This window comes from Callorhinus ursinus, unplaced genomic scaffold (genome assembly GCF_003265705.2).
Source record: "Callorhinus ursinus isolate GAN/ISIS: 27379988/994484 unplaced genomic scaffold, GSC_fseal_2.0 scaffold15, whole genome shotgun sequence".
NCBI lineage: Eukaryota > Metazoa > Chordata > Mammalia > Carnivora > Otariidae > Callorhinus > Callorhinus ursinus.
Window position 1 is genome coordinate 1,716,051 of NW_027397077.1, and position 17,522 is coordinate 1,733,572.

At 50.4% G+C, this 17,522-nt stretch overlaps 1 protein-coding gene across 4 annotated transcripts in view; it reads left to right on the plus strand.

Annotated features, from left to right (window-relative positions):
- PGPEP1 (pyroglutamyl-peptidase I) overlaps positions 1 to 16,213 on the plus strand; it is a 28,438-nt gene extending 12,225 nt beyond the window's left edge. For 2 of the 4 annotated variants that reach the window (XM_025885424.2, XM_073901000.1), the window contains exons 3-5: positions 5,057 to 5,173; positions 8,852 to 9,084; positions 11,736 to 12,072. In XM_025885424.2, coding sequence (XP_025741209.1) covers positions 5,057 to 5,173; positions 8,852 to 9,084; positions 11,736 to 11,928 — 543 coding nt within the window. In that variant the 3' untranslated portion in view covers positions 11,929 to 12,072. Of the gene's footprint in view, positions 1 to 5,056; positions 5,174 to 8,851; positions 9,085 to 11,735 lie in introns of all 4 variants that reach the window. The other 2 variants (XM_073901001.1, XM_025885425.2) reach the window with 2 other exon arrangements.
- Positions 16,214 to 17,522: the final 1,309 nt, after the last annotated feature.

Sequence of the window (17,522 nt, forward strand, 5' to 3'; positions counted from 1 at the left end):
TATTTTATTTATTTATTTGTCAGAGAGAGAGCACAAGCAGGGGGAGCCACAGGAAGAGGGAGAAGCAGGCTCCCTGCCGAGCAGGGAGCCCGACGCAGGGCTCAATCCCAGGACTCCGGGATCATGACCTGAGCCAAAATCAAGAGTCAGCGTTTAACCAACTGAGCCACCCAGGGGCCCCTGGATTTGTTTTTAAGAGAAAAAAAAGCTCGGTGGGTCTCTTCTTAGGGAAGAGGGGAAGATTCATTTCTAAATTCTACAGTTTTTGCCCTCCATCTATGTATCATAGATGGGGATAGGTCTGCATGGGTGTGTGTGCTGTTAACAGTACTTAGCTGTGAAATCTGGGGATGAGACCTGGACTGAGGATGGGGGGGCACTTCAGACTTGATCTGTATGGATTTTTAAAATTTGCTGTTTTAATGTCTATCTATTAATTAATTCTACATCTCTGTTGTTTCTGGGCCTGTTTCTAGTAATTGATTTTTCTCCTCATTATGGGTTGTAATTTTCTCCTTCTTTGCTTCTCTGGTAAGTTTCAGTTTAATGCCAGACCTAGTGAATTTCACCTTGTGGCCCACTGGATACTTTTTAATTTCCTCTGCATGTTCTTGAGCTTTGTTCTGGGATACAATTAGGTTGCTGGAAATAGTTTGATCCTTTCCAGCCTTGCTGTTAAGTTTTGCAAGGCAGGACCAGAATAGTCCTTTATTGTGGGGCTAATTTTTCTCCACTTCCTTATGAAGTTTTTCCACTCTGGCTGGTACGAACACCAAGTATTTACACCCTTTGTGAACTCTGAGGGTTGTTCCCTCTGCTCCTTTCAAGTGTCTCTGTCCCTGGTCTCAGCACCCATATATGCCCATTAGTTCTCAGACCCTCAAAAGAAATATGCATTGGTCGAGCTCTCCCCTTCCCATCCCCCCCAGCTATCTTCTTTCCAGGACTCAGCTCTGCAAACTCTAGCCTTCTTACCCTTTCTAGAACCCAGTGTTGACTCCTCAAGGTCTGAAAAGTGTTATTTTACACATTTTGTCTATTTTTTCCCAGTTGTTCCAGACCAGGGGTGGGGGTGGGGTGTAAATCTGATTCCTGAGGTTCCCTTTTAGGCAGAAGAGATTGCTTTGATTTTTTTTTTAAAGGAAGCACGTACATGTTCTAAAATATAGTTTAAGTTATAAACTTTTGAGCCATTTTTAGGCACTATGCCTTTTATGTATATTGTTTTATTTTTCCTCCCTATGACATGGGTACCACTGTTAATCCCATTTACAGATGAGAAAACTGAGGCACAGAGCAGGTGAATGACTTGCCCAAGGTCACCCAGCCAGTGAGTGGTAGAAAGAAGGAACAAATGTGATCACCTGGCTCTGGAGGCTATGCCCCTGACTCCTACCCTCCACCATCCATGCAGTTAAGAGTTACTTTTTTCTCTCTTTTCTTTGTTTACTGAGAAGAAATTTACATACCATAAAAGTAACCATTTTAAAATGAACAATTCAATGGCATTTAATACCTTCACAATGTTTTACAACCACCACCTCTATCTAGTTCCAGAACATTTCTATCACCCCAGAGGAAATCCCATCCCCATTAGCAGCCACTCCAGCCCCTGGAGACCACTAGTTTACTTTCTGAGTCTATGGATTCGGCTGCTCTGGACATTTCATATACATGAAATCATACACTGTGTGGCCTTTTGTGTCTGGCTTCTTTCACTCAGCATGCTGTTCTCATGGTTCATCCACACTGTGGCATGAATCAGGGCTTCATTCCTTTTCATGGCTGAATAATATTCTATTGTGTGGCTGGACCACATTTTATTTATTTATGCTTTTATCCACTGATGGATACTTGGGCGGTCTCTAGCTCTTCATTATTGTGAGTAGTGAGGAGTTATTTTTATTTATTTATTTTAAAAGGTTTATTTAAGTAATCTCTACACCCAACATGGGGCTCAAACTCATGACCTTGAAATCAAGAGTCACACGCTCTTCCGACTGAGCCAGCCTTGGCACCCCAGGAGCTACTTTTGAATGTAGGAATTGATGAAAAGAAAAGAGAGGTCCCAGCTAGCAGCTAGTCCAAACCCGCATTTATAGTTGAGGGAAGTGGGCACTGAGGTCTACATTTGTTCCTAGGCCACGCTTGAGCTGCTCGGTTGTTCAGCCAATGTTCACAAGCACCTACTGTGTGCATGTCCTATGCTCTAGTAAGGACACCATCTTGTGCGGCTGGAAGTGCTTCTCAGGAGGCTGAGACATGAAGGCTAAGGAGAGAGTCCACTGACCGGAAAGTAAGGGGAAGAGTGTTCCATGCAGGGAGAACAGCCAGTGCAAAGGTCCTGAGGCAGGTGTGAGTCTGGTGTATGGGAGGCCATGTGGGGAGGCTGGTGGAAGTGAGCCAAGGGTGAGGGGATGAAGGAGGAGGAGGTCAAGGAAGTTGGCAGTGTCCCGCTCCCACAGGGCCTCATGGACCATGATGGGGAGTTAGGATTTTTATTCTGAGTGTGGCAGGAGGCACAACAGAGTGGGAGCAGGGGAAGGGTGTGATATGATTTTAGATTCTGCCTTGGGAGGCAAGAGGTTGGGGCAGTGGGGGGTGGGAGACCATGGGGCTTCGCTGTCCAAATCAATTTGCCAAACAAAACTTGGGGTAACCCATAAATCCCATCCATGGATCTCTCTAATATCCACCGGTGTAGCATTTTCAAACCACTAAGTGAGATCTGGAATACTATGAAACAGCTCCTACTGATAATTATATTCAGAGTATTCACTTTCCTGTGAAGAATGCTCAAGTGGAAGGTGGTCTGTCCATGTTTGTGTGGCCATTTGAAACCATCACTCTGGGTGTGTGGCATGTGGCAAGTTAGTGAGTGTTTATGAACCAGCGGGAATGGAAACAGGGATCCCAGATGTAAAGCTTTCTCAGGGGTTTCACTGACGAGCCCCCTTGCCTGCTTCATCTCCAGATCCCCACACCCTTTCAAGAATGTTCTCCCTGATCCCATTGCACAGTCCAGGAAAGTGAGGCTTAAATGAGAAGGGAACGTGAAGAGTAAAAATACTAATGACCGAGAGAAATAATTGTAAGAGAAATGAAATCATTTACAAAGTTTCTCTTAAGTGTGTTTTAAATGTCTTGAAATTGACTTCACAGAAAATGTCACCCCCCTCGCCTCCCAACCACCTGCCCCAGCAGTGGTCTACAGCCCACGGGTGCACCAGTGTTTTGGGGGGCAGGTCTGCCCCCTGCCCTCGTCTGCCTGGCCATGGGATTTCCTGGGGGGGGCTCTTTCTGATCCTGCACATCATTGGGCTCGGTGACAGGGATGGGGTCCCAGTTCCCTGTGTTGGTGTTTGAGACTCCCCCCACACATTCACCATGTCCCGCCTACCCTCCAGGTGACCTTGATGCACCCTCTCTGGGGTGCAATTCGGAATGATCTGTCCGTAAGGAGGGACCTGCCTTTCCAGGTGTGGGAAACTCTCCAGCAACTTCGGTCAAATGAACATGGATTTGAGACAGCATGGATAGCAAGGTCAAGGCAACCAGATAAAGAAATCCTGAAGCCACTTCAGGAGATGCAGGAACTCACCTGCAAGTGAATTAATTCAGTGAGGCCAAGTGCATGCAAAAAAGGCTCTGCCTGGGACCCATCCATAGAACCCCGTGACATCCACCAGCAGTAGCATTTTCAAGCCAGTGCATGAGATTGGAGAATGGTAGGAGACAATCTGGCCAATAATCATTATTCGGAGTATTAATTTTACTATGAGAAATACTCAGTGTTTCATGTTGAGCCAAAACCTTCATCACTAAACATCCCTCCCTGCCCCTGGGTGCCGGGGCTGGAAGGATCACTGTGTTCCTACTGTGCCTTGGGCCATCTGGGGAAAGAGACTTGGTCCTAGGCTCTATCTGCAGGGAGTTAAGAGGTGGACACTTGGTGGACCACGCTGAGAATCCAAAGAAAGAAAGCATCGCTATTTCCCCCAGAAAAGGGCACATGCAGGGAGTTATCCATAGCCCAATTTTGTGCACAATTCATGATGTTTCTAAGCCACCTCATGCTCAAGGTGGTTAGGGGTTCCCTAAGGAGTTGGGTCCCTCTGTAAACATATATTGAGACCCTGCTATGTAGCAGGCACCAAATCTATAAATAGTTCTTTTTTTTTAAGATTTTATTTATTTATTTGACAGAGAGAGAGATAGCAAGAGAGGGAACATAAGCAGGGGGAGTGGGAGAGGGAGAAGCCGGCTTCCCGCTGAGCAGGGAGCCGGATGTGGGGCTCGATCCCAGCACCCTGGGATCATGACCTGAGCCAAAGGCAGACGCTTAACAGCTGAGCCACCCAGGCGCCCCTATAAATAGTTCTTAACAGGTGTAACAAAGAAGAAAGTGTAGTAACAACAGAAAAACAATAGTAATGGTAGCCAACATTGTTTGAGCACTTATGTGCCAAGCATGGCTTGAAACTCTGTGTGAACGTGTTCATTTAATTCTTTTCTTTTTCAAAGATTTTATTTATCTATTTGACAAAGAGAGAGAGAGAGCACAAGCGGGGGAGCAGGAGAGGGAGAAGGCAGGGAGCCCAATGTGGGGCTCGATCCCAGGACGCTGGGATCATGACCTGAGACCAAGGCAGATGCTTAACCAACTGAGCCACCCAGGCGTCCCTCATTTAATTCTTATAGCTACCTTGTGAATTAAGTACTTTTTTATCCTGATTTTATGGATGAGGAAGCTGAGGCTCAGAGAGCTTAATTAACTTGCCCAAGGTCACACAGCGTTCAAACTGGGCTACTTAGCTCCAAAGGCCGAGGCATTATGCTGCTGCCCGTGGAGATACGGAGTGAGTTTGAGATGGGTGGAGGGGAAGGGGGATGAGGGAGGAGCTTTGGGGTAGACCAGCACATGCACCTTCCACTCTGCACACTGAGTCAGGAGCCCCACCTGGTTTCTAAGGATGGGTCAGTATATCCACTGGGAGCACATTCACCCTGCAGCCCTCGCCTAATGCCACAACACTCTGTCTCCTCTCCCTTCCAGGAGCTGGAGAAACTCGGGCTTGGTGACAGCGTGGACCTGCATGTGTATGAGATTCCAGTCGAGTACCAGACGGTCCAGAGGCTCATCCCTGCCCTGTGGGAGAAGCACAGCCCACAGGTGAGTGGGGCAAAGGCAGGTACTCCCTCATCAGGACCTGCAGGTGGGCACCCCACATGGATGATTTGTGTGGCTTTGTCCTGCTTCAGCCAATGCCATGGTCTTGTCCCCCAAAGGGCCACACTTTCCTGGGTTACCCATGGGTGTGAGGCAGGACAGCAAACATCTGGGACCTCCCAGAAGCTGACTCTGTCTCTCTGGACAGTCAGTATCAGTCATGACATGTTTAGTTATATGTGACCATCAGAACACACCTTAACTCAGCTTAAGCACAAACATTTCTATGCTTCAGGTATAGCTTGATCCAGGCACTCCCCCAGTGCTATCAGCATTCCCTCTTGGCCATTCAGCTTTGCTTTGCACTTTGCTTTTGCTTTGGCAAAGATAGATGGCTGCTGGCTGATACCCTCCCAACTCAGCCCCTCAGCAGAACAACTTTCCTTTTGATAATTTCCCAGAGTCCATGGCTGATTCTCACTGGTGCACTTGGGTCCCATGCCAATCCCTGGGCCAAGCACTATGGCTGGGGGTTGGAGGAAGGAAGACATGCTCTGATTTGTGAGGCCTGGGTCACATGCCTACTCTGGTGGCCAGGGAGTGGCATCACCTCTCTCCAAACTTCCTGGAAGGGGAAGGGGGGTTTGGGGGTTCCACAAAGGGAAAATGAGAATGGGAGGGAACCGGCTATTGCCAGATATGGTGGAATGGAGGCCAGACAAGCAGGAGCCACATTGTCCCACCAGATGATACGTGTGGCCCTGCCAAACCAATGGGCTTAGAGAGCTCCAGGCGGTCAGGAGTGAAAGCTGCCTGGAAAGTTCTCGGGCTGGCGTCTCTCATGGGTGAGGTACTGGTCGCCTGTGGGGGCCCCAGCCAGCTTCCCACGCTAGCCCGCCCTTGCGGATTTCCCAGGGCTGACCCGTGGAAACTTCCTTCCTCGTGAGCCCTTCTGTCGAGTCTCGAGTGGAATTTGTGCCGTTGTAGAGGGGGACTTGGAGGCTTAGTGAGATGTGACTGAAGGCTCTGTCAGAGGGCATTTTCTTCTGCTTTGTGCATGCCCTCGGGCCTTTACAAAAATACCCTAACGCATGAACATGTTTTCCAAAATTTCCACGCCATAGAGAATCACCCCTGGTTAGTTACCTGGCGCCACGATTTTGGCTATCACTCACACACGTATCCGCATACCCGCATGTGCACGGACGCGCGTGTGCCCACACGTGTGCAGTTGAAGCAATCCGCGTGGCTACTGCAGCGGATTCTGTACATTTAGCAGAAATGCATTCTCACATTCCCGGAGGCCGGAAGTCCACAATGCGAGCGTCAGAGCGGCACCCCCTCCCGCCGGGGCAGAGGGGCATCGCTGGTCTCCTCCAGCTCCTGCGGGCTCCACGCTTTCCTTGGCTGGTGGCCGGGTCACTCCGGTGTCTGCCTCTGTGGTCACATGGACTTCTCCACCTGTTTCTGTCTTTCCTTCATGTGTCTCTGAAGGACACGTGTCAGTGGATTTGGGGCCCACCCAGATAGTGCAGGGGGATCTCATCACGCGATCCTTTACTTCATCACATCTGTAAAAGACCCTTTTTCCAAATAAGGTCTCAGTCACGGTTTCCAGGCAATGGACAGGGGCGTTTTTTGTTTGTTTGTTTTTTGTTTTTGGGGGCTGTTTGTTTGTTTTTGTTTTGGTATGAGGGGAATATCACCGTTCAGCTCATTATACAACAGCTGCTGCTTTGTTTTCACATCCCCCGATAATTCAGTTTATGGAGCGCCAGATAACACAGTGCCAGATGTGGGGCATCCTGTTAGTGAATGAACTTTGTACCTCCAAAGAGTTCGATTCTCCAGCAGTGTGGCCCTCTAGACCTTATCATGCCATTTCGTAGGAACCTTTAAATTTTCCACCAGGCACATTTTTTAAAATGTCAAAATAAATGGGTGAAATACATTTTTTTAAAAAGAGATTTTATGTATTTATTTGACACAGAGAGACACAGAGAGAGAGGGAACACAAGCAGGGGAAGTGGGAGAGGGAGAAGCAGGCTTCCCGCCGAGCAAGGAGCTCAGGGCGGGACTAGATCGCAGGACCCTGGGATCATGACCCGAGCGGAAGGCAGACGCTTAAGGACTGAACCACACAGGTGCCCCTGGGTGGAATAAATTTTAATAATATTTTCAATGTGACCCTGTGTATCTAAAATATTATCATTTCAGGGCGCCTGGGTGGCTCAGCCGTTTAGCGTCTGCCTTCGGCTCAGGTCATGATCCCAGGGTCCTGGGATCGAGACCCCCCTCAGTGGGGAGCCTGCTTCTCCCTCTCCCTCTGCCCCTCCCCCCACTGTGCGCGCGTGCTCTCTCTCTTTCTCTCTTGCTCACTCTCTCAAATAAATAAAATCTTAAAAAAATAAAATATTATCATCTCGACATATAATCAACCTTAAAAAAGGTATTAATGAGACATTTTACATTCTTTTTTTTTGAGTGCCCAGCCTCCAAAATCTGATGTGTTTTCCTCACTGACTACACATCTCAATTCATACCAGCCACATTTTAAGTGATCACTAGCCATGTGCACCCCCTGCTGCCACCTCCCCCGTTGTATGGGACAGCATGCTCCTCAGCCCATATTTTAAATGTTTACATATATAAATATTTACATTTGCAATGCCCTTTCTGTGTGTAAGCATATACACAAATAATTAATGGTTAAAATTCAACTGTATTCAATGTGGTGCCCTGCCTTTTATAAATATTTTATCATGAGCATTTTATTACCTAGGTCATTAAAAATTCTCCCTTACGTTATTGTTTTTTTCATTTTTTAAAATTTAAATTCAATTAGCCAACTTACAGTACTTCATTAGTTTCAGATGTAGTATTCGATACCTTATCTCTCTAATGTTTTAAAAGCTGGGCAATTTTTAGTAATGAATGTAAACGTTCTCCTATTATTGAGCCTGCCAGTGTTTTCATGTTTTTTTTTCTCATTTTTAGAAAAAACACTGAAGTGATCACTGACAGATTATTACCTCTTTGATCATAGGTTAGATTCATGGAGGTTATACCTTGTCTTTTGTATTTGGCAATATGTTTTGAAGATCCTCCCTTATAGAACTGCTTTTGGTGGGGGGGCACCTGGGAGACTCAGTCAATTAGGCGTCTGCCTTCAGCTCAGGTCGTGACTCCAGGGTCCTGGGATCGAGCCCCACATCGGGCTCCCTGCTCAGCTGGAAATCTGCTTCTCCCTCTCCCTCTGCCCCTCCCCCCCGCTCATGCTCGCTCGCGCTTTCTCTCTCTCTCTCCCTCTCTGTTTCAAATAAATAAATAAAATCTTAAAAAGAAAAAAAAAGAACTGCTTTTGGCACGTTAACAGCTGCATAGTAGCTCCTAATTTATTTAGCCAACCCCCTGCTAATGGCTAATGAGGTGGTTTCTGGAATTTGCTTGCGTTAATGCAGCTGCAATGGACCTCCTAGCATTTTGCACATCCTGGCATGTTTCCTGGGCAGACCTTTCTGTGGGGTGACTGGATGGTCTATTCCAGCAGCAAGGGCCAGAAACCATGTGACCCCAGGCAGAGTGCCAGGGAGGATGCTGTCCTCTCCTTGGCCTGGGTGGGGGGAGGGGACCCGCAGTCTCATGGGCAAACCTGGTTAAGCCCTGCACGTCTGTCTGCAGCTCGTGGTGCATGTGGGGGTGTCGGGCATGGCGACCACGGTTACGCTGGAGAAGTGTGGGCATAATAAGGGCTACAAGGGGCTGGACAACTGTCGCTTCTGCCCCGGCTCCCAGTGCTGCGTGGAGGACGGCCCGGAAAGCATTGACTCCATCATCGACATGGACGCTGTCTGTAAGAGGGTCACTACGCTGGGCTTGGACGTGTCGGTGACCATCTCACAAGATGCCGGCAGGTAGGGCACCTGGGGGTGAGCATGAGCGGTGGCTTCCCTCATCCACCTGCCCAGGCTAGTGGCGGGCAAGCCAAGTGTGTTGACTTTGGCCTCTGTGGGCTGAGCACTCACTATTCACAAGGCCCAGAGCTAAGTATATGCTCGGAACAGGTCTCACTGATTCTGCTTCCAGGGTTCATGATGTATGGGTCTGCCCACTTGTCCCCACCCAGGCCGTGGTGTCTGCCCCCTGGATGCTGCCCCAGCCACCTCCCTGGTGGTCCTCCTGCCCCTCTGCCCCAGCCCTGACGGTGCTCCCCCTCTACGCCATTGGTTTCTGCGTTAGTTTTCTGTGGCTGTTATAACAAAACCCATCAACTTGGTCGCTTAGGACAACAAAAGTTCACGCTCTCCCAGTTCTGGAGGCTAGAAGTCCAAAACCGAGGTGTTGGCAACGTTCGCTCCTTCTGGAGGGCCTGAGGGAGAATCTGTTCCTTCCCTCTCTCCCGGCTTTTGGTGGCTGTTGGTAGCCCTTGGGGTTCCTTGGCTTGTGGCTGCATCACCCCAATCTCTGCCTCCATCTCCCCCTGGCCTTCTTCCCTGTGTGTGTGTGTTCACATGGCCTTCTTATGAGGACTCCAGTCATTGAATTTAGGACCCACCCTGGTCCAGTATGATTTCATCTTAACTAATTATATTGGCAAAACCCCTATATACAAATAAGGTCGCATTTTGAGGTTCCAAGTAAACATCGATTTGGGGAAGAAACTCTAGCCTATTATAAGTCTTTTATACATTTAAATCAGATGGTGTCCTTTCCTTGCTTAATCCCTCCTGCAGCTCCCACTGCACCTAGAATAAAACCCCAACCTATCTCCACCATCCACAGGTCGTGTGTGGTCTGGTCCCTGCCACCCCTCGCCCCTCATCTGCCTTCGCTCTTCCTGTCCCTCCTGCATGCCAGCCCCACCAACCAGCCTCCTCTGGTTGCTCCAACACACCACGCTCACTCTAGCCTCAGGGCCTTTGCACATGCTGTGGCCCCTGCTCAGAACTCACCTCCCTAGGATAAGGCGCCTTTCAGGCCTTAGTTCCAACATGTTGCTTCTTTGGGGGGCCTCTGCAACCCCCTAGACCAAGTTGTGTCCTCTCTGTTCTATGTCTTGTCAGCACCCCTGTCTCCATTTCTCAGTACTCTGTACACTTCTCCAGCCCAAAGGCGGCGGTGGCAGATTCAGTAGACTGAATGGGAATAACAGAATTTGCCATCATTCTGTTTTTAAAACTAATTCCAGGGGCGCCCGGGTGGCTCAGTTGGTTAAGCATCTGCCTTCAGCTCAGGTCATGACCATGGGGTCCTGGGATCAAGCCCCCCATCGGGCCCCCTGCTCAGCAGGAAGCCTGCTTCTCCCTCTCCCTCTCCCCCCTGCTCATGCTCTCTTTCGCTATCTCTCTCTCTCAAATAAATAATTAAAAAATAATAGAACACTATATATGAACTAACTGGAATGAAACTGGAACGAACTGGAATTAAAATAAACACCTGAAGAAAATCATAAGGAAGAGGAAAATATATTTATAGTAGTGTATTATATTTAGTGAAAACAATCCTTGTGTGAGTGTACCCTTGCAGTTCAAATCCATGCTGTTCAGGGTCAGCCGCCTACAGAGCACTTGGTGTGCTGATTTAGGATTTTGTCCTATTTAGCTTTGCTCTCACGTGGATGGGGTTACACGATGTGCCTTTTCCTGAGCACCCTCTTCCTTGGTTTCACTTGCGGGCACTCAACACGGGTCTTGGTGAATTCTCCGGTTCCCTCTGGATCCACTGCATGCCTTGCAAATGGCTGCATAGTATTCATTCCATTGTGTGGCTGTTTCCATTTAGGAAGCCACTCCTCTGTCCGTGGATGTTGTGTCACAGCCCATTCGTTCTGCTGTAACAAAATACCACCGACCAGGCAGCTTATAAGCAACACAAAGTGATTGCTGGTGGGGAAGCTCAAGATCATGGTGCCAGCCTGGCCAGGTTCTGATGAAGGCCTCCCTCCAGGCTGCAGACTGCCAACTTCTTGCTGCATCCTTACATAGCAGGAGGAGGAAGAGAGTTCTCTGGGGTCTCCTTTATAAGGGGCACTCACCCCCTTTGTGAGGACTCTCGCTTCCCAAGGGCCCTGCCTCTTAATACCATCACACTGGGAGTTACGGCTTCAACACTGAATTTGAGAAGAGACATTCAGACCCTAGCAGGTTGCTTCTTATTTTACTTTTATACTTAACAGTGCAGCGAACACCTTCTTCATCTTTCTTGTGCCCTCATGCAGATGGCTTCTGAAGGCAGATTCTCAAAACCGGCAAGAACACGTCTTCAAGTCCAGGCATTTGTAATATTCCTAGCCTGCCGAATGCTCGCCCTGGGGCAATTGGCATTCCCACTAGCTGTATTTCACTGCCTCCTTCCTCACATACACACCAGCACTTGGAGTTATCAGGTTTTTTTCATTTTTGCCAACCTGGGGTGTGGGAGGGAGAAGCAGTATTCCATCTTGTAGATTTCTGCTGAGGTTGGGGGTCTTACAGCAGATCTGGATGGAGGCTGTCCTGTTAGTCTATGTATTGACTCTCTGACCCCATTTTGGTCTCCCTCCTGCCCCCAACGCCCTGAAACTTAGGTACCTCTGTGACTTCACCTATTACACCTCGCTGTACCAGAGTCATGGCCGCTCAGCCTTTGTTCACGTGCCTCCACTGGGCAAGCCCTACAACGCAGACCAGCTGGGCAGGGCACTGCGGGCCATCATCGAGGAGATGCTGGATGTCCTGGAGCAGTCAGAAGGCAAAATCAACTGTCGCCACAAACACTGAGAGCCTCTCGGGCCTCCCAAGACCTCGTCCCGCTAGGGACCCCGGGAGGGCCGTCCGCCCTCTGGGGGCCTGGCCAAGGAGGATAAGCCTGTCAGCTGGGGATCTGATTTGGATCAATATTCCAACTTACACACTTCCTCTCCCTTTTTCTCCACAAAAGGGCTGGTCGCTTTGAAGGAGGTGGCTGAAGATTTTTTTTCTCGATTTCCCTTTGCATCTGGGGACACAGCTGCAATGGCTGGGAAGCTGGTGGGTCCCGATCTCCACGGGGAATCCTGGCCAAGTGGATCTCTGCTCTTGATCCCACAGCTGGGGCCACCTGCTCACCTGCTTTTCTAAGTCTCTGGTGAAGGGATTCCAGTGTTCCCTCTGTCCATGACTGGTTTTTCCCAAACGTAAAATCTCCTTGAAGAGTCTTTGCCCTGATCCATGTCCCAGCAGCTGGGACAGCCCCGGAAAGGGCTGCCTTGGGATATGGCAGGGGCTTTTCCCCCCTTCTCTTTCTTATTCTCTTTTTCAAAAACAATAATGCCAGTTTGGGCACAGAGGAATTTATATTCTCTTTGGTTAAAACGCGGGCTTTCACCGACAACAAAGTGTCTTTTCTTTTTCCTGGGTTGCGGCCCCTTCTTGCCTCTTTCTCTGAAAATGGGACCCACATCTTTGTGTCGGAGCTGACATCGAGTTCCCTTTCCTCAGGGCGGGCAGGGCCCTTGACCAGGCCATGGTGGGGTGGGAGCTGCTGCCCCAGCTGGTTAAAAAGGTGGGCTGACCCTTTCGACACCAGAGCTGTGAGCTGTACCCGTGGGGACTCTGGAGCAGGGGTGGGAAAATAGCCGTTGTCATTTTGACTTGCACATGACTTTTTTTTTTTTTTTAATACATAAAAATCTGTAGCAGCTGCAAACCCACCCCACATCTGGCCTGGATTTTTGCAGTCTTGGTGCTGGGGACCAGCTTCTTGTTCTCCTTAAGTTGGGGGGGTGCCCAGAATGGGGCTCTGGGGGCTGGAGTTTGCTGATCTCCATGTGTGCTGACGTGTTTGAGCAGGAGGGTGGTGGAGCAGCCAGTGGGCTTTTGTGTAGATGGTTCTGGAGACGGAGTAAATTTTGATCTTAGTCCCTGGCAACTTTGAACTTAGCAGCCACGGAGGAGAGTAACATCACCCAGGAGGCCACTGAATTCAGCTGGACCTGGATACCCGTCAGAGGAAAAGAATGACAACAGCAACTGTGAAACCAACTGAGGAAAACACACATTTTGGAAGTGTTCTCCTATTTGGGGGAGAAGACAGGGGTTTTATCATTTCCCTAAGTGTGAGGTGGACTGGAGTCTGATGCCAGCTTGGATCATGTCGGTGTTACCCAGCATGCAGTTCTTTCTAAAACAGATGAGATTTTTGTTTTGTTTCGTTTTCTCAAACATTCACCTTCTTTGCCTCTTGTTCTGCTGGCCAGGGGAGTTTCTGTTCTCTGCTGAGCTGCTGTGTCGCTTGAGAACCGGGTTGATAGGTTTCTGAGTTAAATGCATTTTCTGGGTCCTGGGTTTTCTCTGGATGGGAAAGTGGCTCCAGGTGGGTGACTTGGGGCCGGCACTTGGCAGTGGGCGTGGCCTGTGGCTGGCAGGTTCAACTGATTGGGACTCTGCCCCTCTCTCCCTGTCAGCCTGCCTTCTGCCAGAAATGCCCTGTTCACGTCCCCAGTCCGAGATTGTCGTCTCCTGAGAAATCTGCCGTGTGGGATTCCGTAAGCAGAAATTGTGGCTCTTCTGAATGTGGGGAGCTCAAGGCTCGGGGGGGGGTCTCCCCAGAGGTCTTATTGAGAACGTTAGGCTTCATCTAGCTCTGATCCCCAAAGGTCTGATCTTCAGGGGTGTGAAGGAGGAAATGAATTCAGGCAAGATGGGGAGGGAAAGGGGGGGACCTGGAGATGAGCCAGGTCTGCACTTAGCTGGGTACCCACTGGAACCCAGACACACCATTCCCAAACTCCACATTTTCATCTTTCCTTTGTCTTCATTTTGCCTCTCTGTTTAAAGCACCATGTGATTCAGAGATTTAGAGGTATAACTTATTGTCTGATCATTGTTGAGTGTATGTATGTCATTTTTGTGTTCCTGCAAAGGTTTTGGATTTTCTGAACAAGTCAAGCCAGAATCCTGTCCTTGTCCACGATGCAGAGCATTTCGCTCGTTTTTATTCAATCAAATAGCCATTAAACGTTTCACCCACTTCCCGCCAGCTTTTTTTACTTTTATTTTCTAGTTTAAAAATGGTTTTCTTTTGGGCAAACTCATCTGTTCTCTCCATGGTGTGTCTGTCTGCATTTGTTGGTCTCGGACTGAAATGTCCTCCTGTGAGAAAGGAGAACCAAGGCCCATTCTTGCTCCCTTGTCATTTGCAGAGTCTCAGGTGGAGGGGGGCACACAGAGCGGGGCCGAGGGACAGGTCTGTGAAGTAGGTGTGGCTTGGCAGGGTGTGGAGGGGAGAGACACTACTGGGGGGGAGGGGTGGGCAGGTGTTCATGGTAGAAGGATGGGCAGAGGGATGTGGTGGGAAGGCTGCTGGGGGAATCTTGGAAGAAATCGGAGGGGGGGCCCCCACGGGGGTGCCGAGGTGGAGGAGAGGGGCAGCAGCAGTCATCTGGGTGTCGGGTGCTGGCATCTCCTTTATGGTGCTAGACCCTCCACACCTGATACTTTCTTCTTCTCTCAGCCCCTTCCGCTCCCCCTTGCTCACCGAAAACAAGGCCAGTGGGATGGACGTGAGCTTGTAGCTTGAAAAAGAAATAAGAAGGAGAGGTTAGTAAGAAGGCAAGAAAGGTGGGAAGAAGCAGGAATTTGAGTTGGTGGACTGGGTTCGTGCCACCTGGCCGGCCTGGTCCAATCAAAGAACAGCCAAGGTGCCTTGGCCACGGGGAGAGACAGGGGTAGGTGGGGGGGCCAGAAATCATGGCTTGCCAAGTGGCGCCAGGCCTTTGCGGAAATGTCAGATCACAATCGTTTCGGCAAGGAAAATCCTTTTCAGCCACCTTGCTCTTTGCTGGCACGGTGACTTCTAGAACAGAAAGGGCCTGCTCAGGGGGATGGCTGGGAAAGGAGATTCAGGATGCCTTTTTTTGTCTTAGAAGTTTCTGCCAGGAAGCCAGGCCAGCAGGTGTGTGTGTGTACCCGCATGCCCCTGGAAATCCGTCCACTGCACCGGCCTCTTTCCTGCTGCCACGGTCTAGACTGTTGACCTTTGACCTCTCCACCCCTTGGAGTGTTTAAACCCAAAAGTCCCCTTTGGGGATAGCGGGACAAAGCCCCATTCTTCTCCGCGGGCCCAGTCTCCACCCTGTGAGCGCGGCTGCCCGCAGCCGGTGCGGGGCGCTGGTGGTCCTGCGGGCAGAGGCAGGCCACTGCATTCCCAGGGGTCTCCCCGTGGCCGCGAATCCCACTGTATCCACGGGACTCGGGGAGCCGAAGAGGGCTTTTGTTTTTATATCCCAGATTACATTTCCCTTCCCCAGGCACAAGTGCCTCCTAAGGGCCTGGGGCTGCTGGCCAGGAGGGAGAACATCTCTGTTTTTACAGTGGGGAAGCATGTTCCAGCCCTGAGCTGGTCCTCTCACCAAATCCATTTCTCACCCCGCCGGCCCCCATCTCTCTCCTCACCAGGCCTTCCTTTTCAGTTGCCCGGAGACCCACAGAAGTGCCTGCCTCCCCAGTATGCATGGGGCACAGAGAAAGGGGATGAGATGGGAAAGAGAGAAGCAACCCCAGGCTCTGGGAGGTGGCCCTGGCTCCCCAGGGCCCAGCCCAGGGTTACCCGAGCCATTTGCAGAGGTGGGGGTCTGGGGTGAGTGGCGTTTGTGGCCAACACAGTTTGTCTCTAGGAAATCCCAGAGAAAGCCGGTTTGGAATTGGAAGCTGTGCTCCCAAGGCATGTGGCATCCCCAGGGACCAGGGAAGCAGGGTTGACTTTCTGCCTGCCCTGGGGGTGTCTGGTGTGTTTCTGGGGCTCCCTTAACATCTCAGGTTTCTAGCTCATTCTAAATCTCTCTTTAGGAAATACCTTTCCTACCTAAGGTAACTGTGTTTTCTGTCCCCCAAGGTGGGCCTGTCCTCTGCATCTTGGGGTGGCCTCTCCCTGACCCCCAGAGTTTCTGTGAGTGCCTTGTCTGAAACCCTCCTGTCTGGGACCCCAGGCCGGGGAAGGGTCTGTCATGACTTTGCTGGGGGCTGGGCTCAGGAAGATCCCAAACTTGACACCCCAGAAAGCAAATAAAACAGTTGAAACATGTGATCTCTCGTGTGTCTTTGTGAGGGGTTAGTGTCCACCTCGTCGGTCATCCTCAGCCTGAGGGCCTGAGTGGGCAGAGGGGGGTCCCTGATTCACTGGGATTTCTATCCCTGGTTTGTGACCTGGTGCTCAGCCTGTGGTGGCTGTTATGAATGTGCTGAGTTAAGAATGACAAAATTTCTGTACTGAACAGTCTGCCTCCTCACAACCCACTGCATTTGTTCTGATGCACAGAGAGACTGAGTCACTTGCCTGTGGTCACACAGCAAGGGGGTGTGGCACTGGGATTTGAATCACGACCGTTTAGACCCCAGCTTGTGCCGAGTTCCCACTCACAACCCTGTGGTGGGGGTGCCATTACCACCTTTTACAGACAGGGAAACTGAGGCTCTGCCAGGTGAAGCCTCTTGTCCCACGTGTCATGGCCAGGGAGTGGAGAGGCAGGAAAGCTGGCTCCAGGCCAGCTTCTCTGGAGCTAAGTAGTTTGAACCAGAAACAGGACTTGGTGATTCCCCTGTGTATGTCCTCAGAAGGAATGAAGACATTTTAAGGGTCAGGGGCTTTCAAAGAATAAATCTTTGAAACCAAAAGGACTTGTCTTGGCGAACGTGGGCCCCAGGGGAGGGGGCACCTCCTCCAAGTCCCTGAGGACAGAGGGTCTTCTCACCCTCAGAGGAAGTGTCCTTTGCACCCAGCACAGCGCCAGGCGTGTAATTGGTGTGTAATGAACTACGGGAGGAGGGAGGAAAAGGGTGAGTGCTCGGTGTTCCATCCTGAGGCCAGCAGGGGGCGCAGAGAGGCGCTGGAACCTCCAGGGAGCGGAGGACACGCCCGCTTCCTTCTCCAGCTGACCTGCCCACACCGCCTGTCCTTGCCTTAGCTTGTGGCTGCCTCGGTCACTTATGGAGTGCCTACTATGCATTGGTTCCTGGGGCTGGGGACACACCAGGGATCCAGCAATTTCCAGGCTGGGAGTACAGTGCAGGGGACCCAGTAGTAATGAGGGAGGCACAGGAGGCTGAATAGTCCAAGGCAGATGCGCGTAGGTTCGTGGGAGGGTACGGCTTGGAGAGGCCTCGCTTGGCCCCATTCAACAGTTTCCCTCAGCTCTCACCTGGGCATTCTCAGTCTTACTTGGAGATGAGGGTCTTGGACACCGGTCTCATCCTTCTAATCCACTCCATTCTGGGTATCTAATAGGGGCCCCTCCCCACCTCTCATATCCTCCACGGCTCCCTTTCACTTATAGGAGAAAGCCAAACTCTTCTTCTGGGCATTTGAACCTCTGTTCTCTTTGTACCACTGACCCCAA